Source organism: Lontra canadensis, unplaced genomic scaffold (genome assembly GCF_010015895.1).
Source record: "Lontra canadensis isolate GAN:19392208 unplaced genomic scaffold, GSC_riverotter_1.0 scaffold110, whole genome shotgun sequence".
In the NCBI taxonomy this organism is placed as follows: Eukaryota; Metazoa; Chordata; class Mammalia; order Carnivora; family Mustelidae; genus Lontra; species Lontra canadensis.
Genome location: NW_022631104.1, coordinates 5,862,576 through 5,889,648, shown reverse-complemented (window position 1 = coordinate 5,889,648; position 27,073 = coordinate 5,862,576). Strand labels below are relative to the sequence as shown.

General features: G+C 39.9%; 1 protein-coding gene across 2 annotated transcripts in view; it reads right to left on the bottom strand.

Annotated features, from left to right (window-relative positions):
* The window catches only part of MAP2K4 (mitogen-activated protein kinase kinase 4), a 126,648-nt gene that overhangs the window by 11,471 nt on the left and 88,104 nt on the right, over positions 1-27,073 (bottom strand). For both annotated transcript variants that reach the window (XM_032840061.1, XM_032840062.1), the window contains 4 exons: positions 23,392-23,511; positions 20,942-20,993; positions 17,020-17,147; positions 2,414-2,491 (listed from right to left, as the gene is read on the bottom strand). In XM_032840061.1, coding sequence (XP_032695952.1) covers positions 2,414-2,491; positions 17,020-17,147; positions 20,942-20,993; positions 23,392-23,511 — 378 coding nt within the window. The remainder of the gene's footprint in view (positions 1-2,413; positions 2,492-17,019; positions 17,148-20,941; positions 20,994-23,391; positions 23,512-27,073) is intronic.

Below are 27,073 nucleotides of genomic sequence, written 5' to 3'. Positions count from 1 at the left end.
CAAACATAAGGGCATCCTCCAGAGGGAGGCTGGGCTGGGAAATTCTTTGCCCTAAGATGGCGCCTTCAGCTCACCACTGTCCCCATTTACACACACCTGTGGGGGAGCAGCAGGCACGCCACACACATGCAGAAATTCAGGCCTCTGACTAAGGTTTCTTTCCAATATAAATACAAACGCTTAGGATGAAGTAAACCTTATTGGTTATTCACAACACTAGGAATAACTTCATCAGATTCATTCTTGAGAACGGATGTTAGTAACAGAAGGAAAAGGTAAAATGCACCGCAGAAAGTGAAGGACTTAGGAACTTAGAAATTAATTTCACAGATTTCTTAATTTGTATAAGATTATTCACATGGAAAATAGATTAGGAAGCAATTTTAAGTACTGAATGCCTTGCTTTTAAACAAAATTTAGTCAGATATACTAAAAGAACTTACTGGAAATGTTTGTTAAAACTTTTCACAAAACAAAATTCTGTTTGTAAGCTGAAGTAAATACTCCCTTTAAACATAACTGGTTTGGACGTAGGTGTTTCTGAATCGTGACTATCCTTTATATGCACACAGTTAGGTACTCAGCAGGACGCTACAGGTCGTGCTGTAGGCCTCTGGACCAGTCACCACAGGGCATCACCTAAAAGATGCCCAAGTTCCATGTTCTCTCCTAACTAAAGAAGAAAGGCTTACTTCTTTCCTTTGGTCAGTTGGCTTCACAACCAGAAAAGACTCCATGAGGTATCGCTCGTACCACGTTATAAGGTAAACCGGATGGAGTCTTCTGCAGAGGTCAGCCACTAGCCTTAACTGTGGGTACGGAGAATTCATCATGCCTGGCAATGTGACTCAGCAGGATCGCTAACAGGGGTATGTGATTGTCATCTACAGGAAGACCTCAAGGCCACATAATGCCAATGAACAGATGGAGAGTATTTAGTAAGCTACAAAAAAAAATTCTCTGCTCGGAACCTGTGTTACCTCTGGGTCATGGGACCTTATTAAAAATGGGAGGAAAGTGAAGGGAAGCTTTAGGCTGCCTCCCAAATAGGACACAGCTCCATCTAGTGATGGGAAATCCCACAATGTAGAAGCAGCTGTTCAGGGTCAGAAGAATGCCACCAAGCCGTGGTATGACAGGAAGCACAAGAAAATAAATCTAAAGTTTTAAACCAAAATTTACGAATAAGGAAGTAATAAGCAAATACAGATACTTCTAAGACAGAAGGAAAATTTTAGTACAGTCATAGGTGAGAAAGAAGAGTTTATTTCAGGTGCCTGGGTGGCTCCATGGGTTAACCCTCTGCCTTTGGCTCAGGTCATGATCTCAGGGTCCTGGGATCGAGCCCCGCATCAGGCTCTCTGCTCAGTGGGGAGCCTGCTTCCCCCTCCCTCTCTGCCTACTTGTGGCCTCTCTCTCTGTGTCAAATAAATAAAATCTTAAAAAAAAAAAAGTTTATTTCATTGCACTTAGTTGCAAATTAAGTAGCTTTCTCACTCTTCTTTCTCAGCGCTGTTTTAAGGTAGAACTTTTATTAGAGTTCTCACCTAGGTAGTTGGTATTCCTCCAGAAATGAATTACTTTCTGCTCACCATCTGTGACTTTTCTATTCAGTGAACAGAAGATTCCAAGTAGAAACAATGTTCGTACACGTAAACATGTCTGCCTAACACACACCCTGTAGGGAGTATTACCGGACACCCTGCTCTTGCCCGAGGTGGGAGGAGCCACCCTCCCCATCCCTCTTCCTGATGCAGGTGTGACTCCTAGTACCTCTGCCAAGAGATCCAGAAGCACAATGGAGGGCGCAGAGGCACCAGAAAAAACCTTGAGGGAAACCGTCAACTCTGGTTTGATTTTCAAAGTAAAACACAGACTTTTCAATCGGAGAAAGACAACTATCATATGATTTCCCTGATATGAGGAAGTGGAGATGCAACATGGGGTAGGTAGGAAAAGAATAATGAACATGGGGGGTAGGAAAAGAATAAATGAAACAAGATGGGATCAGGAGGGAGACAAACCATAAGAGACTCTTAATCTTCACAGAACAAACTGAGGGTTGCTGGGGGGAGGGGGATCAGGAGAGGGTGGTGGGGTTATGGACATTGCGGGGGTGGGGGCGGCTGTGCTGTGGTGAGTGCTGTGAAGTGTGTAAACCTGGTGATTCACAGACCTGTACCCCTGGGGCTAAAAATACATAATATGTTTATAAAAAAATTTAAAAACAGAGACTTTTTCCCAACAACTAGAAGACAGAGTCCCTGCGATTATAACTATAGAGGAAAAAATAGGTAAGTAAAGTCAAAGACGAGAAGAGAAAAAAAAAAAAGCAGTTCTCAGGAGGGGTGGAAGGCTGATAAAATTTTCTTTCCATTCTGAATTTCCTGCTACAGTACTGTGATGAACGTACCAATGTGATCCCCAAACTCCAGACATCAGAGCGGACGTCATATCCTTGTCGTGACGCGCTCGGGTCTATTCTTTCAGGCTGGAACAGAAAGAGAAGTCATGGTCATTAATTATGCATATTATCAAGGAACATGATGGAAGCAACAGCTGGGTAGGGAGCTGAAATGCCAGCATACTCCTAGAAGAATCCACGTGTAGGGTCAGACTGGGGGTAACAGGAAGCCATCATCATAATGAAAACCAACAACAATAACACCCAACCCATTACTACCTCCATAAAGGGAACACAAAGCAACTCTTCTAATTTTTACCCACAAGGACTCACCAGCATTTACAAACCGGAAGCTGAGAACAAAGAAAAAAGGAAGAAAAGTAGAAAAGTGAAAAAAAAATAAAGAATTACAGGGTCAGATTAGTAAAAACAAACAAAAAAGCAAAAACAGGAAAAACCAAAAAAAAAAAGGAGACTAAGTCTTCTCTGTTTCACTGAATAAGGCCACACCACAATATATCTGAGATACAAGAGCAAACATGAGCTAATTTCATTATAATTACTCCACCCATTCTTCATCATAAAGCTAAAGCCATCACTATACATATCTTTAAAGACATGGATTAGTCATTTTTAACCAAATTAAGGCACTGTCAAATATATTATCCTATCATCCAAACAGCAAAAATCATCTTTTGTAGTTTCCATGAAGGGAGCATTCTTTACATTTCCTTGAAATAAGGGACCATTATTTACACAGTGCATCAGGGACGGAGAAGGAGGTAGAGAACTAGGAGCACAGAGCTGGCAATGGTCCTTACCCAAGGCTGAGAGTCACTGCTATTGAAAGAAATGTGCAGAAGTGCAAGAGTTGACTGTTATAAATCCTGCCTGTCAGCAACAACTTATTTGGAGACCTATTTTACACATTTTTGTTTTGAACATGAGTACTGTGGCTGCATAAATAAATATTCACTGGAAGCTACTTAGTTTTTAGCTGTAAAAATGTGTATTTAAGATAAGATATAAGGTACCCAGAAATTCCAGATAGTCAACCAAGAGAAGAAAATACTCTGTCCAACAACAGCAGGTTACATATTTTTCTCAGGCTGTCATGGAACATCCACTGATATGGACCATGTTCTGGGACATAAAACACACCTTATTTTTAAAAAGAGAAATCATGCAAAGTGTGTCACAAAGTCACTAAATTAGAAATCATCAAGAGAGAGTTACCTGGGAAATCCCCAAGTATTTGAAGATTAAGCAATACACGGATCACAGAGAAAGCCTCAGGTAAAAAACAACAAAAACAAACTTTGCACTAAATGAAAATGAAGTAGAACTTATCAGATATTGTGAAATGCAGCAAAAGTAGTATTCAGGGAGAAATTCATAGCGCTGAATGCAAATAATAGAAGACAAGACAGATGGCAATCAACACCTCACTTTAAAACTTTAAGAAATTAGAAACAGAACAAGTAAAATAGAGAAAAACAAACAAACAAAACCAAAGAGAAAAGACAACAAAACCCAAAAGGATTCTCTGGAACGCTCAATAAAACTGACAAACTTTCAGCTACACTGACTGAGTGAAAAGGAAAGACAATCAGATGACTAAAATCAGAACAAAAGAGGGGAAATAACTACTGCTCTTCCAGAAACTGAGGAAATGGACATATTATTTTTAAAATGAAACCTATCAAAAAGAATACAGAAATCTAAATAGACTTAAAACTACTTTTTCAGGGCACCTGCGTGGCTCAGTGGGTTAAAGCCTCTGCCTTTGGCTCAGGTCATGGCCCCAGGGTCCTGGAATCAAGCCCCGCATCGGGCTCTGTGCTCAGTGGGGAGCCTGTTCTCCCCTCTATCTCTGCCTGCCTCTCTGCCTACTTGTGATCTCTGTCAAATAAATAAATAAAATCTTTAAAAAACAAAACAAAACCTACTTTTGCAATGACTTTATTATTAAAAATCTTCCCATGAAGAAAAGTTGAAATCCAGATGGGTTCTGGTAAACTCTTTCAACCATGCAAGGGAGTAATAACACCAGTCTTACACAAATGTCTTTCAAAAATGTTTTATGAGGCCAATATAATCATTTACGGAAACCTAATAAAGACATCACAACACAATTCATAACCCTCATAAACACAGACACAAAAACTGTTAACAAAAATAATGAGAAAATCTAATTGACAACATGTGAAGAGGTAAAAATCGGGACCAAGTTGTGTTTATCTCAGGAATACAATACTGACTTAAAACTTCAAAAGAATCTGATGCACCACATTTTCAGAAAAATGAAGAAATATCATATCTTCATCTCAATAAATGTAGGCATCTGACAAAATTCAAAATTCAGTTCTTAGAACACTAAGAGAAAAGAAGGAAACTTCATTTCACAAAGGGCATCCAAAAATCACTTATAGCTAACATCATACTTACCTCTGAAATCCAGAACACTACCTTCCTTATTAAATATGGAATAAGGTACAACTTCTTTACTTTTTTAAAGATTTTATTTATTTATTTGACAGAGAGAGAGCACAAGCAGGGGGACCTTCAGGCAGAGGGAGAAGGAGAAACTGACCACCCCTCAACTGAGCAGGGAGCCTGATGCGGAACTCAATCCCAGGACCCTGAGATCATGACGTAAGTAGAAGACAGATGCTTCACCAACTGAGCCACCCACGCACCCCTGAGGTACAACTTCTATTCCGCATTGTATTGGAGGTCCTAGCCAATATAAAAAGATGAAGAAAAAACAAAACAAAACAAAACAAAAAAAACACTATTTTGATCACAGACACCTGAACTTCTCCAACTGTTTACACAGAAAATCCCTACTAAAACTAAAGTGAAACTAGCAAGCACCCAGGGCACAATGGCAAAATATGCAAATCGTCTGTCTTTACCTAGAACAAGAAAAAACACTGGAAGGGGCCCCTGGGTGGTTCAGGCAGGTAAGCATCTGACTCTTGATCTCAGCTCAGGTCATGATCTTGGGGTCCTGGGATCGAGCCTTGTGTCAGGCTCTGTCCTCAGTGTGGAGTCTGCTTGTCCTTTTCCCTCTGCTCCTTCTCCCACTTGCATTTTTTCTCAAATAAATAAACTCTTTTTTAAGAAAAGAAAAATACGAGGTGCCTGGGTGGCTCAGTGGGTTGAGTCACTGCCTTTGGCTCAGGTCATGGTTTTGGGGTCCTGGGATCAAGCCCTGCGTTGGGCTTTCTGCTTGGCGGGGATCCTGTTTCCCCTTCTCTCTGTCTACCTCTCTGCCTACTTGTGATCTCTCTGTCAAAAAAACAAACAAACAAACAAAAAAACACAATAAATCTTTAAAAAAAATCTAAAAAATAAAATCTTAAAAAAAAAAGAAAAGAAAAATACTGTAAAATACATTTTTAAATTCCATTTAAAATAGTGACATCAAGAAACATGCATTCCTTAGGAATAAATTTAAGAGTTTAAGAGCTCCTACACTGAAAACTACAAAACACTACTGACAGCAAAATGACCTCAATAAATGGAGAAACACCAGGTACTGAAAAACTTGGTAATGCCAAGATGCCCACAGGTCAATGGATGAATAAACTGTGGTCTATCAGTAGAATGCAGAACTTCTCAGCAATCAAAAGAATGAACTAACACACATCAAAAACAGGGCTATCTCTTCAAAACATTATGCTAAGAGAAAGAAGGCAAGACACTAACCAGTACATGGTGTAAGATGACATTTAGATGAAACTCCAGGAAAAGCAAATCCAACTGACACTGACAGAAAACAGGACCAATGATCTTTTTTTGGTGACATACATCTTCATCTCTTGATTGATGAGGTGATTACATGAGTAGCTACATCTGTCAAAATCCGAAGTGTATACTTAAAACGGGGGCCTACCATTTGTGGTTCTGGCGGTCGTGTCCTTCTGAAACTGCTGTATGCTTATGTCAAATGGCTGGAATTTCTAGCACATATGTGGTAAGAAAACTGACCCAACTCCTGTAAGTCAGTCAAACAAGGGTTTCACTTCCTTCTGATCATACAAGAGCACCAGCAAGCCTACCCAAAGATTATTTACGTTTCCTTTCATGTCACTTGATATTTATTATTCACTAGGGACAGACACTTACTTAAGTTACATGATTACTGGAATATTTTTGCCCATGAGGGATGTAAATGATTTCTGTTCAGTAACCCCAGAAGTTTACTTCTTTATGTACAGGGAGATAATGAGCAGTACTGTTTCTGAATGAGCCATCCCATCCCAGCCTTCTTTCCTCAGGGACCATAATACTGAATTACACAAATGTTCTTGAGCTAGTCTCACCTTCCTGCCTGCCCAATGTTCTTATGAATGAGTTATATGTATTTTTGATAGGTTCTTTTTTTACTTGTATGTATAATATTTTTAACATTTTGAAAATTATTCTTTGAGAGAAGTAGATATCTAAGATTCATGAACTAAAGATCCCACATCCCAAAGCTAAATCCAAAGTATAGGTTTGAAAAACACAAAGCCTTCTGGGATGCCTGGGTGGCTCAGTGGTTTAAACCTCTGCCTTTGGCTCAGGTCAGGATCTCAGGGTCCTGGGATCGAGCCTGCGTTGGGCTCTCTGCTCAGCAGGGAGCCTGCTTCCTCCTCTCTCTCTACCTACCTCTCTGCCTACTTGTGATCTCTGTCAAATAAATAAATAAAGTCTTTAAAAAAAGAAAAAAGAAAAAAAGCCTTTTAAAATTATAAAGTTTAAAAACATCAACTCGGAGAATAGGATATGTAACATTAACAAAAACGACAACAACAACAACAAAAAAAGATAAGACAATTTTATATCCAAAAGTATGTATAAAATACACAACTCAAGTTACTCTGTATTGAAATATATAAAATAAAAACCAAGAAATGAGAAACTGACAATCATAATGTTAACAGATTTCGAACAAATCCTTAATTTTCTTGGATTAAAGAGGCAAAAAAGAGGTGCTGAATAAATGTAGTTAATAATACAGAACAGGCCTTTTCCAATATTTCATTTTTAGTTGCTCACTGATCATGCTAAAAAGAATCTCAGTATGTCCCAATAGGCAGAAATGTACAGGCTAAAAAGCTTTGAAAGGAAGTAATAAGCCAAAAGATTAAAAAGAATCAATGAAACACTTTGTAGTGGTTAGCTATGATGTGTAACAAATTATCCTAAAACTGAGTACCTTTAAAACAACAAACACTTACTATGTCACAGTTTCAGTGAGTCAGGTTTCAGGGACTACTTTTGATGGGTGGTTCTGACTCAGGGCGTCTCATGACTACAGTCAGGATGTTGGGCAGGGCTGATGACTTTACTGGGGTTCTGGAGGATTTGTCAACAGGCTCATACACACAGTTCCTGGCAGGAAGCCTTAGTTCATCACCACATGAGTCTCTCATAAAGCTGCTTTAAGTGGCTTTAAGTGGTAGTTGGCTCTCCCCAAAGTGAGCAATCCAAGAAAGAAAGAAGAAAGAAGCTACAATGCTTTTTTATGACCTACTCTCAGAAGGGACACAATGTCCTTCCTGCCGTATGTTCTTCAGTAGAAGTGACTTGCAGAATTCAGTCCATGTGTCAGGCTGTACTTGGTCTCCACCTTTTAAAGGGAGGTGTATTAAAGAAACTGTACACAAATGTTTGAACTACCACACATTTGGATATTAAAAAAACATTCCAGAAAATAGCTCTTAACATCTAACATTTAAAACAACTATGAAAACAAAAATATGTATGTGTATGCATAGACCCATGCGTACACACCCACACACGTGCTGATGCTGAAGAAATAGTAAAATTTCACAGGTTTTTAAGAATTCTCTCTCTTTCCTCAAAGACTCCTGACTAAGATGGATTTCATTCTCAAGGAACAGAAAACTATGCCATCACCGATGTTGTGAAGTCTGAGGAAACTTTTTTGAGCTCGAGGAGGTCAAAGATGTTTCACTCATAAGCTAATCACTACCTTTTTACTATAACTAAAATAAAGATGGAAATTTTCCCAGTGTGATTTTTAAAACTGGCATAGCCCATATAAAACCTTCACAACATGAACTATAACTAATCTCATTTAAACATTTTCATGCAGAAATTATATTAACATACCAAATGTAAAAATACATTAAACATACGAACTGTGAGCCAGGTAGGGAATATTTCTCAAATGCCGGAATGGTTCAACCACAGGAAATAGAGGTTACTATGTTCATCCTATCAGTAGATACGCAGGGAGCAACATCGCCTCATGGACTGACTGACACCAAAAAAGGCACTTAATAAAATTTTAACAGCTGTTCCTGATTCATTCTCATCTTCTCTCTCTCTCTCTCTCTCTCTCTCTCTCTCACACACACACACACACACAGAAATGCACAGAGACTTAAATGAGAAAAGTCCAAACATACATGAGAATCCTATCAATGTTGTCAATCAACATCTAGATGTTCTAGGCAAAGCAACAGAAGTAAATATGAGAAAAATAAATACATACACATGTATGAGAAAGATCAATAAATATGAAGAGGGCCAAGGCAAAAATTATGTGCAGAATGGTACCTGGAGTACCGTCTGAAACCTATTAAAAAATGAGGCAGATGAATAATTTGGTTAAAAATTAACATATTCAATCTAACTAGCTTTCCTCTGTATATCAGCAATTATTAGGAAAACACATCATGTTACATTTAAAATAGCAACAAAAACTGTCTTAGCACCCAAGAACACAATGGGGAACAAAGACTTGGGTCTCTGAGGGCTCGCAATCTGGTTGGGAGAGATACTGAAACCAAGAGTCGGGTAGTGATGAGGGTTACAAAGCCAAGCAGGGTCAAGGAGGTTAAGAGAGAAAGGGAGGGCACCACGTCACATATGGTGGTCCAGGAAGTTTTAGCGATGCATTTGCTCCAAGACCTAAGGGAAGTGAAAAACTGGCACACTAAAAATATTCACAGGGGAGAGAGTTCAAAGAAGAAAGGAAGAGACCCCAAGGCAGGGATTCCCTCCCATATATATGTGGAACGGGGAGGTCAGCAAGCTGGGCAAATGAGGCCGGAGGTAACATGAGGGTGACTCAGAGAGAGCTGAGGGCCAGATCACGCAGAGCCTTGTAGACCCACTGTGAGGATGTGGGGGTGAAGGGGCATCATCTGACAATGCCTGGAAAGGAGAGCCGGCTGTTGCGTTGAGCACAGACTATGCAGTAGAGCAAGGTCAAGCAGGAACACCATTCTGGGGATGACAGCCATCAGGCAGGTGAGAAATGCCAGTGGCCAGGCCAAGGAACCTCAGGGATTTTTAAAAAGACAATGGGTTCCGTGCCTTCAAAGTAAAGCAGACAAGCCTTTGCTTACGGACAGGATGCAGAATATGGAAAGTAGAAGGAAATGAAACTCCCAAGTCTGAACAACTAGATAGAGGAGCTCGTATTTACTAAAATATAGACAAACTGGGGCAGGGAGGTGGGGAGCAGGGAGGGAGGCAGCCCCCAGCTCTTGTAGGAAGCAGAAAGGTGATACGATGAGGTCAAGAGCTCGGTAATGGATTTCTTGTATCTATGACTTCTATGGGACCTACGAAGGGTCATAAAGTAGGAAACCAGAGACATGGTTTTAGAACTGACAGGTGAGGTGTGGGCAGGAAAGAAATTATCAGCATTCATCATTCCTGAGCACCCACTAAATGACAGATGCTGCACTTTGCTGAACAAAAGAGACAGAAAGCATTAATACTTGGGATTGGATGAACTCACTAAAAAAATCTATATAGTTAAGAGGGAAAAAGAGATTGAATATCAACCCTGGGGCACACCAGTGTAAAGAGATCAGGAGGATGAGAAGGCCCTAGAGAACCAGGAGAGAGAGGCCAGCCAGACAGGTACCCAAGAGTATGTCATGTCTCGAAGCCAAGTGACCAAAGTCCTTCAAGAATGCAGTATTTTAGGGGCAAAGGGCACCTGGGTGGCTCAGTCGTTAAGCATCTGCCTTTGGTTCAGGGCATGATCCCAGGGTCCTGGGATCAAGCCCGGCAACAGGCTCCCTGTTTTGTGGGAAAGCCTGCTCCTCCCCCACTCCCCCTGCTTGTGTTCCCTCTATTGCTATGTCTCCCTCTGTCAAAAAAAATAAATATAATCTTTAAAAAAAAATGTAAAGAATACAGTATTTTAAACATTACAAGAAAACTAAGGAAGATCAGGACTTAAAACTCACCATGGTCTTCAGCAACATAAAAGATGGTATTTACTCTGATGACAGCAGTTAAAATGCAGTAATGGGGGTAAAAGGACCCACTAGGATGGATTAAAAAAAAAAGGAGGGGGCGTGCCTGGGTGGCTCAGTCGGTTGAGTATCAGAATCTTGATTTCAGCTCAGGTCTTGATCTCAGGGTCATGAGTTCAAGCCCCATGTTGGGCTTGAACACAAAAACAAAAACAAACAAAAAAAAAGGGAGAAAAAACACATACAATGGGTATAAACAAGTACTCAGAAATGACAACAAAATTTGCAAGAATTTAGTAAGAAATGTGCACAGCCTGTAAGAAGGAAAAATAAATAAGAAACATTAAGATAACCAGAGCAAATGGAGAAAAACAACATATTCTTCATTGGGAAGACTCAAGAACATAAAAATGCAATAACCAAAGGAATTTATGTCTAAAGAGATGTCACTTAGATTCCTGCTGAATTCTTTTTAATATGATACACTGTTCATACGAAACATGCAGAAAGATGATACAACGTAGTCCAGAAACAGTCCCAAATCCAAGTATTTAGTACTAAGAGTACTGATTCTAAACAATGGAGTTCGTATAAACAGATAATTAAAATAAAGTGTTTATTTCATAGGTGAAGGGGATTAACAGGGCACTTGTCACCATGAGCACTGAGTAATGGATAGAACTGCTGAGTCCTTACATTATACACCTGAGACTCACACCACTGTATGTTAATTATTCTTGAATTAAAAAAAAAAAAATAGGGGCACCTGCGTGGCTCAGTCAGTTAGGCATCCAACTCTTGGTTTCGGCTCAGGTCATGATCTCAGGGTCATGGGTTCAAGCCCCGTGTTGGGCTCTGTGCTCAGTGGGGAGTCTGCTTGAGATTTTTCTCTCCCTCTCCCTCCAGCTCACATTCTCTCTCCCTCTCTCTCTCAAATAAATAAATAAAATCTCTTTAAAGAATTAATATAAAAAAATTAAAGTTTAAAAAAATTCTTAACTGTTTAACCAACTGTGAGGAGAAAAGTTAGACTCTTTCCCTTAATAACACACCAACGCTGATCACAGCAGGATTATAAACCTAAAATGTAAAAAACAAAAGCCTAAACTTAAGATATTCCAATGTGACCCTGCAACCATGTCTAATCTTGGCATAAGAAAGATCTTTCAAGACATGCTAATGGCCAGAAAGCATAAAGGTAACACTGATAAACTCGCCAAATGGAATTTTTCTATTTCTGCAATTCAACCACAAATATGTAAAATTTCAAGACAAAGGACAACTTCAGGGAACATATATGCAACCTAATAAGAAACGAATTAAGATTTTCATTATATTTTACGTCAATACGAAAGACTGGCATCCTCATAAAAAAAATGGGTAAAGATTAATACATAAAAGTGGCCAAATACAAGAAAAAAATGCAAAAGTATCTACCTTTCTCAATGATTTTAAAATACATAACAAAGGGGCACCTGGGTGACTCAGTCATTGTTAAATGTCTGCCTTTGGCTCAGGTCATGATCCCTTGTCCTGGGATGGAGCCCTGTGTTGGGCTCCCTGCTCAGCGGGGAGCCTGCTTCTCCCTCCCCAACTCCCCCTGCTTGTGTTCCCTCTCTCGCTATCTCTCTGTCATAAATAAAATCTTTTAAAAAATAAATTAATTAAATTAAATACATAACAAAACTCCCAGGAAATTTTTCCCAAATCCCATTCTGGCCTATCAACCCAACAAAGATAAAACTGTAATACTCTAACCCAGAATGACATTTAAAAATACACTCTCTCAGTCGTACATCGTTTCCCCATAGGTCTCAAGAGGTGTGAATCTTTTATAGCCAAGGGAAAATAGAAAAGAGTTGTGGGAAGACACAGCTTAAAAATTTTGCGGCAATATTAAGAATAACAAAATACTAACAAAAAAACTGCAAGCAGGCAAAAATAGAAAGTCAGTTAATTTTTAGTGGCCAAATTCATTATACATGAAGATGCCCTGGCCTGGAAACATGCCTGCAAATGCCTACAGAACAGATAAAAGGCATATGTGTAATAAGATTACATTTACATTAAAATGTAGTGGGACATATGCTCACAACAATTTTTTCCCTCTATGAATGAATAATGGGTAATTAATTCTCCATTTTACAGTCTGCATTTTATCTTTTATGTACTGAACAAGGACATGATCTTCCAATAGGAAACACATTTATAAAACTATCAATAACAGAGTTCTTCAAACTTAGAGTTACTAAACATTTTTTAAACAGGCATAACGTGATGGGATTTCAAAGTCACCAGGAAGTGAAAATATCAACCCACGTCAGTCTGTAGATCAGTCATAGGGTCCTTCATTTGCCTTACAGAGTTTTTGAGGCAGAAAAGCAGAGGTCATTCCTCAAAAACTCTGTAAGGCGAACGAAGGACCCGCGGATGGCTGGTGCAAAAGATGAGGACAGAGATACGTTAGAGCGCCAGAAGTATGGCAGGTAAAGTAGACGGAAGAGTTCCTTCGGAAAATTAAGCCATTCAAGATCGCCTGTGTATAATGAGAAATTCAGAAAGCCATGTGCATGCCTGAGGCAGGACACATGCTCAGAAAAACCTGAGAAGAACTTCAGCTGTAACCTCTGGCTGATCTACAGACTGAGGGCAAGTACAAAGTAGAGGTAAAGGCAGGCTTATAAGTGGCTGGGCTACGCAGGAGCACTCAAGTGCAAAGCCAATCTGCAAAGACTGGAATGTTGGGGTCTCTTCCCCATTGTTTTCTTTGTGGAATTTTTTTTTTCTTTTTGGGTCCTGGTATTAAAAAAAAAAAAAAAGAAAAAACCCTCAGGAAACAAAAAACAAAACTGTCAAAACACTAGCTGAACACAAGCTAAGAAAACAGACATCAGAGACCACATAGGAGTAAAAATACAGACTTTAAAACAAGACTGTAGGAAAAAAAGCACTAGAGAAACAGCTACATCTCACAAAAAGGAACAAAACACACCATGAGGAGAGGGGGAGAATCATCTTATTTTATTTCCAGAATTAATAATTTAGTTCCAAAATCACCACAATTTTTTATTTAAGAGCGAGTGCACCTGTGAGCAGGGGTGGGGGGTAGCAGAGGGGGAGACAATCTCAAGGAGACACTCCACTGGCAGAGCCTGACATGGGGCTCCATCTCATGACCCTGAGATCACGACCTGAGCTGAAACCAAGAGTCGGAAGCTGAATCCACTAAGCCACCCAGGCATCTCCCAGAACCACAACACTGTAATATTCAAAATGTCCAGTTTCTCACACACACAAAAATATAAAGCACGCAAAGAAACTGGGAAGTATGAGCCATCCACTGGAGACACGAACAGAAACTGGAAACTTCCTAAGGGAACACAGACACTGAACTTACAAAGTCAGATAACCCAGATGGAACGGAAACATTCCTAAAAGCACACAAATTACCAAAAGTGACTTAGAAAAATTAGAAAATCTGAATAAACTCGTAACAAGCAAAGAGACGGAGTTTGTCACAGAAACCTCTGAACAAAAATGAAGTCTTACAGAACTGGTAAATAATTTCTTTACCAGACATTTTGAAAACATGAATGGTCTTCCAAAGGGAAAAAAGTGAATACCACTGTTTCAGTCTTATACACAAGTCCTGAAGAATCAAGTTTTTTGAAACCAGAGACAGAAAAAGAATACAAATGAATGAATGTATATTACCTAATTTGTTGAACAAAGACCAAAAGAGGACACAAACATCAACAATTTCCTGATGTTGATGACAGAACCTGGTTAGATTTTCCTGCCTAATAGGCTGTCTCTATTTTAAAAGGAGATTATGTGAGGGTTTGAGAAATGTCCAAGGTAAATAAATCGACATATTTCAGAAAGGACTGCTATGAAATGAGTTCCTACTTCTACTGGCAATTAGGACAACGTATCCTACAAACTAATACAGATGGGCTTCTATCACAGAAGGAGAAGAGGTACAAGAGGAAATGCTGGTCAAAGATAGGGAAGCTGGTGTGACTTCATATTGGAGGACAGCAGAGCTCAGGAAGCATGAGAGGCTAGCAGGGGAAGGAATCCTTCGGAAATGAAAAGATCAATTACTCATTTGGAGAAGAAGAACAAAGGAAAAAATTGAGAAAACGAGTTTCTATTTTACAAATGTCTCAACTGCTTCAAAGGAAAAAAAAAAAGCATGTCTATAAACATTACAAGATGTGCTTTATGATGTGATACAATATGAATTACCTATTGTCTACGAAGCATCTGTGCTGAAAAAACGTATAGCCTGAAACTCCTTATGAGGGAACGATAATCAGACAAACCCAGGATGTGGGACGTTCCCAGGGAAATCTGTGTATGAACATCGTATCAAGCGATGCCATGAAATTCGTGTTCATTACCTTGGGTTTCTGTTTCAGGTGTGGCGGTCATGGTAGTGTGGTTACACAGAAGACTGCCCTTTTCTATGGGAGATACAGGTGGAAACATTTATAATGAAATTCCTATCTGCAACTTACTTTCAAACAGCCCAGAACACACACACACACATCTGTACATACACACACACCTAGACAAGGAGGTGCAGAGGCCCCAAAGTATGAACGTTAACAACTGGTTTATGGAAAAACTTGTGTTTCAACTCTACATTTCATACATCTTTATGTTAAATAATATAATAAGAAATCATAATTCCCAGAGAGTAAAGACAAATAATAAATCTTAAATAGACAAGATCCATTTCCGAGGCCTTCGGTCAAGGTGCATCAAAGAAGAGTCACGTCACAAGGCGTGTAATAACAAGAATGCCAATCACACTCCTGTCCACCTGTAGGCCTTGAAAGACTGGAGTGGACAGAAGCTTTTCGTTTAGCCCAGTAACGATCAGAGACACAGAGTTTATCCTCAGCCTGCTGACTCCAAGGCTGAAGAAGCTTAACAGGGAAAGAAAAGCTCTAACCCTTCCTGGGCCTGAGAACCCTGTTTCCAAACAAAAACTTAAAGTCTACTGCTCTCTTAAAAGTTACCTGAATTCAAACATAAAACCTGCATAAATCAGGGACACCTGGGTGACTCAGTTAAGTGTCTGCCTTCGGCTTGAGTCATGATTTTGGTCATGGGATCAAGCCCCGCATCAGGCTCCCTGCTCAGCGGGGAGACTGCTTCTCCCTCTGCCCCTCCCCCTGCTCGTGTGTTCTCTCTCTGTATGTCTCAAGTAAATAAATAAAATCTTTAAAAAAAAAAAAAACCCTGCATAAATCAAACATAATTCTTAGTCAATGTCACATAGCAAAAACGCTTCAGTACTGTGCCAAGCCCTACACGTTACTTCTCAGGGCATTACTACTAAATGCGTCAAATATGAGACTTCCCAAATGCTACCTGTTTAATATGTCTTATTTCTTGCTTTTGAAACTGTTGTTCCATTTATCCCCTAATTATCAGGATGAATGCAAGACCTTCCACATTTTCCCAATAATCTGCCTCACCAGTCAACATCCACAAAGCCCAAACTTTAAATGGAAGCCTCCTTTCGTGCACACACAAGTGCGCGCACACACACAAGTCCATAAACACTGCAGCCAACGCTATTGACGGGAGTGTCTCAACAGTCTGCAAAGCCCACATGTCACCATGTCAGAGCAGCGTGCCGGTCCCCAAGGAACCACGGACACATTAGGGAAGACACTGACAGCTAGGGGAAATGCTTAAAATATAGACACTAAATTTCCAATCAAATACAGATCAAAATCCAGCTATCGGCTCAGCATGTGCATTCGCTGGTAAGAGGAGCATGACACACAACGAAGGCTATAAGTCTGTCTCGCTGAGGTCGGCAAATGCTCAAGACCTCCACCCTTGGATCTGTCAGCGTGCTACATCCACCTCTGAGGAAGGGCCAACAATTTGCAGAACACAGCCCCAGACTCTAAGCTGTACTGAGTTCTATTAGGAACTCTGCGAATTCCAGTCTCTCATTCTTATCCAACTGGAAGAGAAGCATCCTGAGTGGCCTAGGCCACATTTTCCACGTGTGAATGGATGATGTGGGCACATGATCCATAGTATCCATGACCCTACAATGTTATCGACAACAGTCATGCAAGCACATGGGGTGCGGGAAGCATGGAGGCCTTCTGAGAAGTATTCAACCACCTAGCGGACGAGTGGAGTAGAGTAAGACGATGAAACAGGACTTCACTGGGATAATGTCATAGTTTCATGGAGAAGCTAGAACCTCAGTTTGTTTTTTAGGGGAGAGGAAAATGTTCTAGTACGGTGAACTGCGTGACCAGTGACAGAAGGTGAGCCCCCAAGGCCACAGGTTCTCTGGGCAAAGACTACCAAGTGGGAAGGTCTGGCCTTTGTACTTACTGCCATATAAGGCCTACACCCGGCATCTCTTGTCTTGGCAATGGAGTCCACCAGCTGTCCGCTGATGCCAAAGTCACAGAGCTTAATATTTCCACTCCTGTCCAGAAGAATATTGGAAGGTTTGATATCTACGAGAGAGAGAGAGAGAGATCATTTCATGTAAACGTGATCAATCAGGGAGCCTAGGTGGCTCAGTGGGTTAAGCCTCTGCCTTTGGCTCAGGTCATGATCTCAGGGTCCTGGGATGGAGTCCCCCATCGGGCTCTCTGCTCAGCAGGGAGCCTGCTTCCCCCTCTCTCTCTGCCTGCCTCTCTGCCAACTTCTGATCTCTCTCTGTGTCAAATAAATTCTTAAAAAAAAAAAAAAAAAGAAAGTGATCAATCAAATGAGCTACATTCTGAAGCCATAATAAGCACAAATACCAAAAAACCTTAGACATGTGACCAAGTCCTGAAAATACAGATAAGTGAGAAGATGAGGAAAAATGAGGAAACACTGCTCTGAATGCCAAAGTTTAAAAACTTAGTATTAAAAATGCTTCACAAGAAAGGCACCTGGATGGCTCAGTTGGTTAAGCATCCCCACGTTGGGCTCCCTGCTCAGCGGGGAGCCTGCTTCTCCCTCTCCCTCTGCTGTTCCCCCTGCTTGTGCTCTCTCAAATAAATAAATAAAATCTTAAAAAAAAAATGCTTCACAATATATGTAGGCATTCTATAATGCTTTCTTTGTTTTCACCAAAAGACTTATATTTACTTGCTTCAAATTCACTACTTACTGGTCAAAATATGAAGAATGAATTTAATCTATCTGTAAAAAATACACCAAGCTACTTCAGAATATGTCAAAGACTATCCACCTAAATGCAAACTATACAAATTATACACCCACAGTTAAGTCACAGTTGAGTCTCAGGGATGCCTGGGTGGCTCAGTCGGTTAAGCATCTGCCTTTGGCTCAGGTCATGATCCCGGGGTCCAGGGATCGAGCCCCATATCCAGCTCCCTGATCAGCAGGGAGTCTGCTTCTTCCTCTTCCTCTGCCCCTCTCCCTGGTTCATGCTCTCTCTCTCTCACCCACTCTCTCTCTCTCAAATAAATAAAAGCTTTAAAAAAAAAAAAAGAGTCAAGTTTTAGCTAACTTAGGAAAGTATCCAATCCAATACATCGAAAAGGCCACAGCTTTGGGATCAGAGAAGCAAAGGTTCAAAATCTGGGTCCAAAATTCACAGTGTGACCTGGGGCAAGTGATTTAACTTTGACTCTGCAACCACAACTTCATCAACTACAAAATGAAAATAACTACTAATTCATAGGATTCTGGAAATTAAAGCACCTAATACAGTACCTGAACTTTATTTAAATTCAATAAATGCATCACTTAATAATTATTTCTCCTTGAGAGATTTTTTCTGACGTTAGATGACTTCATCAAGTTTCCCCTGACCAACCCTTTCCTCCAATCATCCTTGAGATCCATTTTCACCCCTTTGGAAGTGTGTGTGCTTGCTTTCCTGCAAATTTGAGAAAGCAGAATCCCTTCCATTTGGTTCTCCAGGTTTTATGGTCTTGCCAAATTGGGCCCTAGGTTTTTACCCCTTCTTCACTGATCATGAATTCACCGCCACTGTATACTCATCCCCTGTTGTGTCAGTCTTCCCCCTTTGCTCATGAATTCTCCATCCCTGTCTCAATGCTTCTATCCATTTCATTGTCACTGTCATGGTTCAATGAATAAAAGGATACAAATAAATACAAGATACAAAACATCTGCTTATAACTCAGAAGGGGAGCTATAAAAAAATCCAGAAAAGGTCTCCTGCCATCACTGACAAGGCTGACTACGACTGCCTATCAAACATCCATCCTATCGACCCACCCCTTCCCTTCTAACGGAACCTGCATTTGATTCTATGGAGGTCTCCCTCCTGTTCTGTGTAGCTGTAACCACACCTTCCCAAAGCGGGGCCAGACTGGTCCAAGCTTATCAGGGTCAGCTGATGCTCCCTGCCAATAACCAGTTTAGAGTAAGGGCATGAAGCAATTCTGGTGACAAGAGAAAACATTAGAGCGATGTAAGGAAGATGTCCCGGCCCCTACGACAGCCACACACAAAGAGGGACAGCTTCTCCAGGAGGCTGTCACGTCTACATGTGACACTGGGGAGCTGGGCACTTGCTTTGGCTGTTACCACCCAGAGGATGGAGCCAATGTATTAAGAAGGAAGGAGCCAAAAGAAGGGAGTTTGTGCCCCAGACATAATGTGCCTGAAGCCACCTATCCTTGGACTCATCAGGACAGACAGTGCATCTCCTTGACATTTAAGGCAGTTACTAGGATTTTTTTAACTCATGATCAAAAGCACTCTTAATTGTAGCAAACAAGCTAACTGATCCTAATTAATAAAAAAAGACTGCTATACTGGGCACCTGGGTGGCTCAGTCGGTTAAGTGTCTGCCTTCAGCTCAGGTCATGATCTTAAGGTCCTGGGATCAAGCTCTGTGTCGGGCTCTCTGCTTAGCTGCGAGTCTGCTTCTCCCTCTGTCTGCTACTCCCCCTGCTTGTGCTCCCTTTCTCTCTCTCTGACAAATAAATGAAATAAACTAAACAAAAAGGGCTGCTTTTATTTATTAATAGGGAAGCCAAAGTCATTTTTGAAGCTTTTCCCTTTCATTCAGCCACCCCTCAGGCACCGTCTTAGCGCTTCACTGTGATCACCAAGGTCATTGTTATGTCCTTGTGATCTCAGGGGTCATTGTTATATGCACTAAAGGTGATACTACTCTTAAGTGCAAAACACAATCAAAAAGGAAGGAAAATCCCAAAATAAGAATGCAATGAACTACAAAAAGAACAAAATAATCTTCTTTAGGAACCTAACTCTACATGATCTCAGGCAAAAGAGAAAATAAGTCCATCTATCTAAAATTATGTTTAACAAGCATTAAGCCAAAGCAAAATTAAGTGAAATATTCTGATGTTCAAGGGTAACTAATTTCAGTGGTCTTGAATTAACCCCAAACTAAAATTACTTAAATAGATGCACCAATTACTGAGGTCTTAACCACCAGAAACTATGTTTCCTAAAATGTAAGGCTTTCTACTTCCCCGAATATGACCTTTTACTTTCTGTCCTGTTTATTGTCAGGCTGTATCCCACACTGCCATGTACTGTCCTGGACTTGTCTGTTACAAGTTTCTTGAGGAAAGTGAACTTAGGTGCATCTTCAAAGCCACCAGCCCTACCCGGAGTCTAGCATAGTAATAAAGAGAGTAACTATTTAACCTATTTGCTGAATAAATTTCACGGTTCCCACTGGCTTCTGATAAATCTACATGAAATATTTGAACCTGTGTCCAACAAGGCCAAGATCACTGTTTTCGCAAATACAAACATTTTGGAAGAATTCCAATGTACAATAACAACTAAAGCATCTCTCTTTGCAAAAATATCCTCTAAAGTAAAGAAGAAACACCCGAAAGGGACTGTAGCGTCCTTTAAACTGCTCCACGTACCATCCTCCAGACCCTGTGACTGTCCCCAGGACCACCTTTGGGCCCATTTTTATACACAGAGAAACATCATCTATCAAGTAAATGGCTAATTGTTTTCAATGAAGAGTAAGAAGAACCTTGCAGCAAAATGTATGTCAGTTTCTAAGCTCAATATACTAATAAGCTGAAATTTATAGAATCTCAAAGGAAAAAATACCTTAAATTAATAAACAAAGTTTTAGGTTAAAAATAGTAATAATAGTGTTAGGGTACATATAGTATGTTTTGCTAAAATTATAAGTATTTCAGGAAGGCTTATACAGAGACACTGTAATTTTCAATAATGTTTTTCAATTAAGGAAGAATATTAACTTCTTTTTTTTTAAGGAAAAATATTAATTTCCAATCCATAAAAAAGAATTCATACCCACCTCTGTGAATGATTTTCAAGTTTTCTTTTAAGTGGTTTAGTGCTTTCACAGTCTGGGGAGAAAGAGCAAAGATGGGATAAGCAATTAATATTCTTTTAATCATGCAGCACAGCGTTTATAATGGATAACAGCCCTAGTAACCTTTACATTCTTTTAAGCTTAATTATTTCAATATTCTGTCTGCATTTTATGTTAACTGAAGATCCTAAATGATTATCTTGATCTGAAAACTTAGCTGCTCTTACATGCTGTTCCCTGACAGCTAAACAGAACCTGGTAACTTAAAATTTTTTAGTAAGTCACTACAAAGTTGTACATTGCTTGCATCTTCAAACTTTTCAAGAATGGAAATATTTAGTACGACGGAGTCCACAGTCTGGCTCCATTATCAACTCTAATTTAAATAAGTCTTTCTAAATTTCCTCGGTTTCTCTTAATTATTCATCCACCTTTACCCGGTGCTGAGCCTTCAAAATAATTTTGGCAAAGTCAAAGCATGTTTGCTCAACCACTACGGCAACTTACGCACAACTTACAGTATCGTTTGATCACTGCCCATGATCAGAAAATCAGGCATTTCTCCAGGAGTACAGGGAACAGGGGCTTGAATTAAAATTTCCCACACTCTCAAATTAAAAGAGAAATAAAGAACGTGCCAACCATTTGCTATCAAATGGTCAAGTCTCCGCCCCATCAGGTAAGCTACTGGGTGTCAGGAATGTGGAACTCGCCATGTTTCAAGTAGCTGGGCCTGTTGTGTTCATTGGGTTATTAATCAGCAAAAAGAGAATTAACACAAAGTAATTTTAAATGTTGTGCTTAACAGAAAGGATTGTCACCAAGTCTAGAAACACAGGCAGATATATAACCAATGATGTATTTGTGTATCTACATCACACAGACTGAAATAGACAGTAAAATAATTTTGTCTATGTTTTCCAACTTCACGATCACCCTGTCATCACAGTGGTTAGGAGCAGGATTCTGAGATGGGGCTGCCTGGGCTTAACTCATTTACAGCCTGCAACTGTACGGCGTTCCAAGCAAATTAATGACTTAACCCCTCCAAGCTCCAGATCTGTCATCTTTAAAAAGGGGGGTTACACTATTCACCACAGAGAGTCACTATGAGGATAAAATGTCATTAGACCTTAGCCAGATGCAACTAAACACTCAAAAACCATTAGCTAAAAAAAAAAAAAAAAAAAAAACCATTAGCTACTGTCATGATTCTACTATTGTGGCATTACAGTTACTATGAACAGTAAAAGTTCCAAGATAATACTGGGCCTGGTATACTGGGGAGAGGGATGATGAAATTGATCAATATAAAATGTTATGCATCTTACCAAGAATAAACAAGTTTCTAAAATAACTCAGCTGCTTTCTATAAAATCATAAGAAAGAGTATATGACGTTTTAGCTCATAAAATATTTAGATTTACGTACCAACTTGGCTAAATAAATTAAAATACTAACATGAATCATAAGATTATGACTTTAATTTTTGAAATTCCTATTACACATACACAGACACACACACATGCCCCTTTCACAACTAACATACAGTTCAGAAATTGTCTCTATATTTTTACATTAACTCTTAATGATCAAAAAGGATCTGCTGGCAATCAGCAGGCAAACTCTACTGGAGGTGGAGGAAAGGAAGAGGTAGAAAATTAAATCCATCAGAATTTCCACCTTACAACTTCCTACAAAGCTCAGTTTACACACCCACTAACTATGTTACGTCATTAGCTCAGATTCTTAGGGCTTTCTAAGAATCTAACTTTACTCCATTGAAAAGAATTTTGTGAATTACCTCTGTCAACTAAAAGATTCAGAGCAGGAAAGAAAATGATCAGGAATTCACTTTGAAAACCACAAACACCCATGTGAAAGACTACCTCTTTTCTTTCTGGTGCTCTGGCAAAAGTGAATCGGCCAAATTGGTAGCAATGCTAAGTCCTGAAATTGCTAGTCAAAACTTTCCACAGTGGACAGCTCAAATCTTAGACCACAGGAAAGATACTTTGTGTCTAAGAGTTTCAATGAAGGGACTTCAAGGAGAATGCTGTGATCCTGATCAACTTAGAGATAACGGTGAGAACACAACCAATTTGAAAGCAGTTAGAGCAACAGGGCTAGAAAGGAACAGAAAATTTCTTTTTCTGGTTTTGTTTACAGCATAATCTACTATGGTTCATTGTGATTTTAATGAACAGAATATTGTAGTTTTTATGTAGAACATATTCTGAAAACTGTTCTTATGACTTGTTGTACTAACAACCCCACAGAAGTGATTTTGTTTCTTTTCCTATTATGAATGATTTTCCAAGAAGGTCAACAACATTCTGCGAAGGACATTCAGATAGGTGCATTCAAAACTCCAGCAGCATCTTTATATAAGTATATACACAGAACAAACAATTTAAAAACCAGGTACTTACTGCTAAAGTGATTTTGCCTAAAATTTCTTCTGGAATAACATCATCTAATACACTATATACATATTTGTAAAACTTATCAAACGAGGTAGACATGAGTTCCATACAGATCCAACAGTCACCCTACAAAATAACAAATATCTGTTATTCCTTTGCATCTTAGTATTAAGTACCATGTTTCCTTTACTTAAAGCAGAATACAATGAGAGAAAAAGCAATCTTCTTCTTCTTTTTTAATCTTGCACTGGAGGTAATTTTCGGTCCCTCATTAGAGCCCTGGGCAGAACGGTCTCCTCCTCTGTAGATGCAAACCTATTTGCCTCATATCCCCACTCTTAACTGTAAAGACAGGGACAGTCTTGCACAGAAACCTCTGTGCATTTATAAAAGTAATCAAATGTGGCCATAATTAAATACAAACATAGAAAATGTGGGAAACTGTTGTCATTAACAAAGAAAGTAGATTACAGTAATCTGGACGTTCTATTTAAGCTTGTAAAATAAGTCAAAAAAAAAAAAAAAGGAAGGAATAAAACACACAGAGCAACACCAATGCCTCACATCCTTGTATACACGCCGCCTTCTCCACAGCTGACATTTAAAATGCAGGTCACACCAACTCCCAGCACCCCCTCACCCTGCTCTTTGCGGAAATCTTCTACTAGAAAATATAAGTTATTTGCTAATGTTTGTCCTCCATCTCCCTTGCCTAAATGACACACTCCGCCAGCACGGGGCCTCCATAAACACTCCCCAGATGAACGAATGCCGGCTATAATTTAACTGAATCATCCAAACACTGCAGGCGGCATCCTAGTGTGTTTCAGACCAGCCAGAAGGCAACTTGACAATAAAACAAGAGAAACAGAAGTATCTATCCCCTCTGATAGAGTCATCTGGTTAGAAATCTAATTAAACAAACAGTCCATAAATTCCAAAAAGAAAAAAAGAAAGAAAACTCAAAAGTACTGGATGATCTCACAAGAGGGAACGGCGCACCATTGAAGGGATTATCTAATACAACGTTCCGTGGAAAACTACATGGCTCGCGACAGGTGTGCAGAACACACAGCACACGGGCAGACACCGTGGTTCTGACTCTCCGAAAGGATGTGAACACATGAAAAGGGCCGCAGTGAACCTCACGAGCATAAAGACAGCTATCGGGACAATGACGGGAATGGTCTCAAACGAGTGTGCGTGTGTTACTAACTGATGGGTCCGGAGGCATCCTCGGAGATGTCTGACCACTCATCTCCCACCTGGACTGACCGTGCAGGAGATGAAGGCCCGCTGAAGGATGAAGGCTTGCTGGAGCAACACTGCCAGTCATGCCGGGCTCAACACGGAGACGAGCGACAGCGCTGTGCCCTGGGGACGGACGCCTGCTGACGCACGCGTGTAGCTACGTGGCTCCACACAATGCTTACATGTAAAACATATCTGACATGGGGAACGTCTATTTTCTTCACTTAAAGTCCTTCTTCTCTTTCTATGGCTCTTTCTTTTGGGTGCTCTAGCAGACGGACGCTCATAAAAGACTGAGTAACACACTTCACCCATAACAAACACTTGAATTTATTCCAATCTAAAGACACCATCTTCACAGGTGTATTAGAATTTTTTTTATAAGAGCAAAAGGCAGCACACTTAACTCATCTACTTAGAAAACCAGTAAGGAAGGACCTTAACTCCAGGAGAAGAGTGATGCGGAAAGACCACTGACATGAGGGTCTAAGAGGCCTCACTTACTATCCAGGTTCTCTCACTTACATAAGCTTGGGCCCCCTCAGTTCCTCATCTTGGAAACAGGGTTGCCCTACCTTCCTTAACAGACCGGAACAAAAATCAAATGAGTTAACATACATAAAGTACAAAATAAAGTGTCCGGTAGGTGTGAAAAATGACAGTTAAGAAAATGAGGGGGAGAAGGGGGAAGGATGGAAAAACAGGAAGGCGGCCAAGGGAGAGAGACAGAGAGCAGGGGAAATAAAGGTGGGAAATAAACTGGAACTGGGGGGTAGGGAGAGCGGGGAACAAAGCAGCAGTCAGCCCCAGAGAGATCTTTGTGGTTGATAAGGCACAGAACCTGATGTGACCTTCTTATTTCTTCTGGCAGTTCCTTTTGACCATAACAGAGAATAGGTAGCAGCAGCAATGAGTTGCATCTAAAAAAGGGGGGGATGGTCTGAGCTGCCTCAAAAAGCAGTGACAGCAACCCTACTTCCATGGTCAAGCACAAGATGGGACACCCACCGACTGAAATGCAAAAGCAGGAATTACCAAATATGGATTTATTGGAAAGAAAGGCGGAAATGATAAAACACTGAACCACTAAGATCAAGTATTCCTCGAGACAAGAACCAGATAAAAACAAAGGCATGCTTATACGCCAACAGGAAGACTCTTAAAAAGTAAACTGTTTAAAAGACACCACTCACAATACAAAGAAAAACTATAAAGCACCTAGAAATGTATCTAACAAAGGCAGCAAAACGTTTATATGAGAACGTGTGTAAGATGTGACTAAAGATATAACGAGTGATCACAGAGAGGCAAAGCACGTGATGAATGCAAAGACTCGAGATCATGAAAATGTCAGATTCCCCTTAATTAGCTTAAGAACTCAAGTAGATTCTAATCAAAATTATCATGCACCTGGACAAGCTGATCCTAAAACTTATATAGGAAAGTAGAACCAGGGCACCTGGGTGGCTTAGTCATTGGGGCGTCCGACTCTTGGATTCAGCTTAGGTCATGATCTCAGGGTCCTGGGATAGAGGCTGGCATCGGGCTGCACACTCAGTGTGGAATCTACTTGGGATTCTCTCTCTCCCGCTCCCTCTGTCGCACCCCACAAGCATCCGCATGCGCTCTCGCTCAAATAGATTTATTAAATATTTTTTAAAAATTAGAGTCAAGAATAGCCAAGACAATTTTTTAAAGAAGGAAGCCTAGTCTACTAGACAAAGTCTTTTTAAAGAGCTTTCACAATAAAAGGCAGAGTATGATGCAAGGGTAGTAAAAATACAACAGAACAGATTCAAAAGTTCATGTGCACGTGGAGATTTGAAGGATGGCAGATGTAGCAAAACAAACAGTTGCATGGAATATGTAATGACTGTTGCTAGGACCAGAGGCCTTCCAGACAGAGAAGAGTTAAATTAGGTCATTACCTCAGATCATTCACAAATAAAAATTAAAAAAAAAAAATCCCAAATGGATTTTTTGAAAAGCAAAAGTTAAAAAAAATTTTTGTAAGAGTTCTTCAGGACTTCAGGGTAGGAGACAAATTCCTTCTCCAAATCACACATGAAAAGGATACATTACAAAGGGTAAGAACTGCTAACGGAACCCCATTACAATGGAGATTTCTGTACGACAAAGGATACCATACCAAAAGTTCAAATATATGACAAAAGTATCTATTTGGATATAAACAAAGAATTAATACCTTGAATACTAAAGCACTATGCTAAATTGATTAGGCAAAGACAAAACTTAACAGAATAAAGGCAAAGGGATATCGATTTGATTGGCAAGTCACAGAAAAGAAGACCCGAACACACATGTAAAAAATTCTGTACCTGGCCTAATTAGGGAAATGTCATTGGAAAAAAACTCACCTGACTGCCAAAAATGAAACATATAATAATACCAAATGTTAGCAAAGAGATCTGTGTCA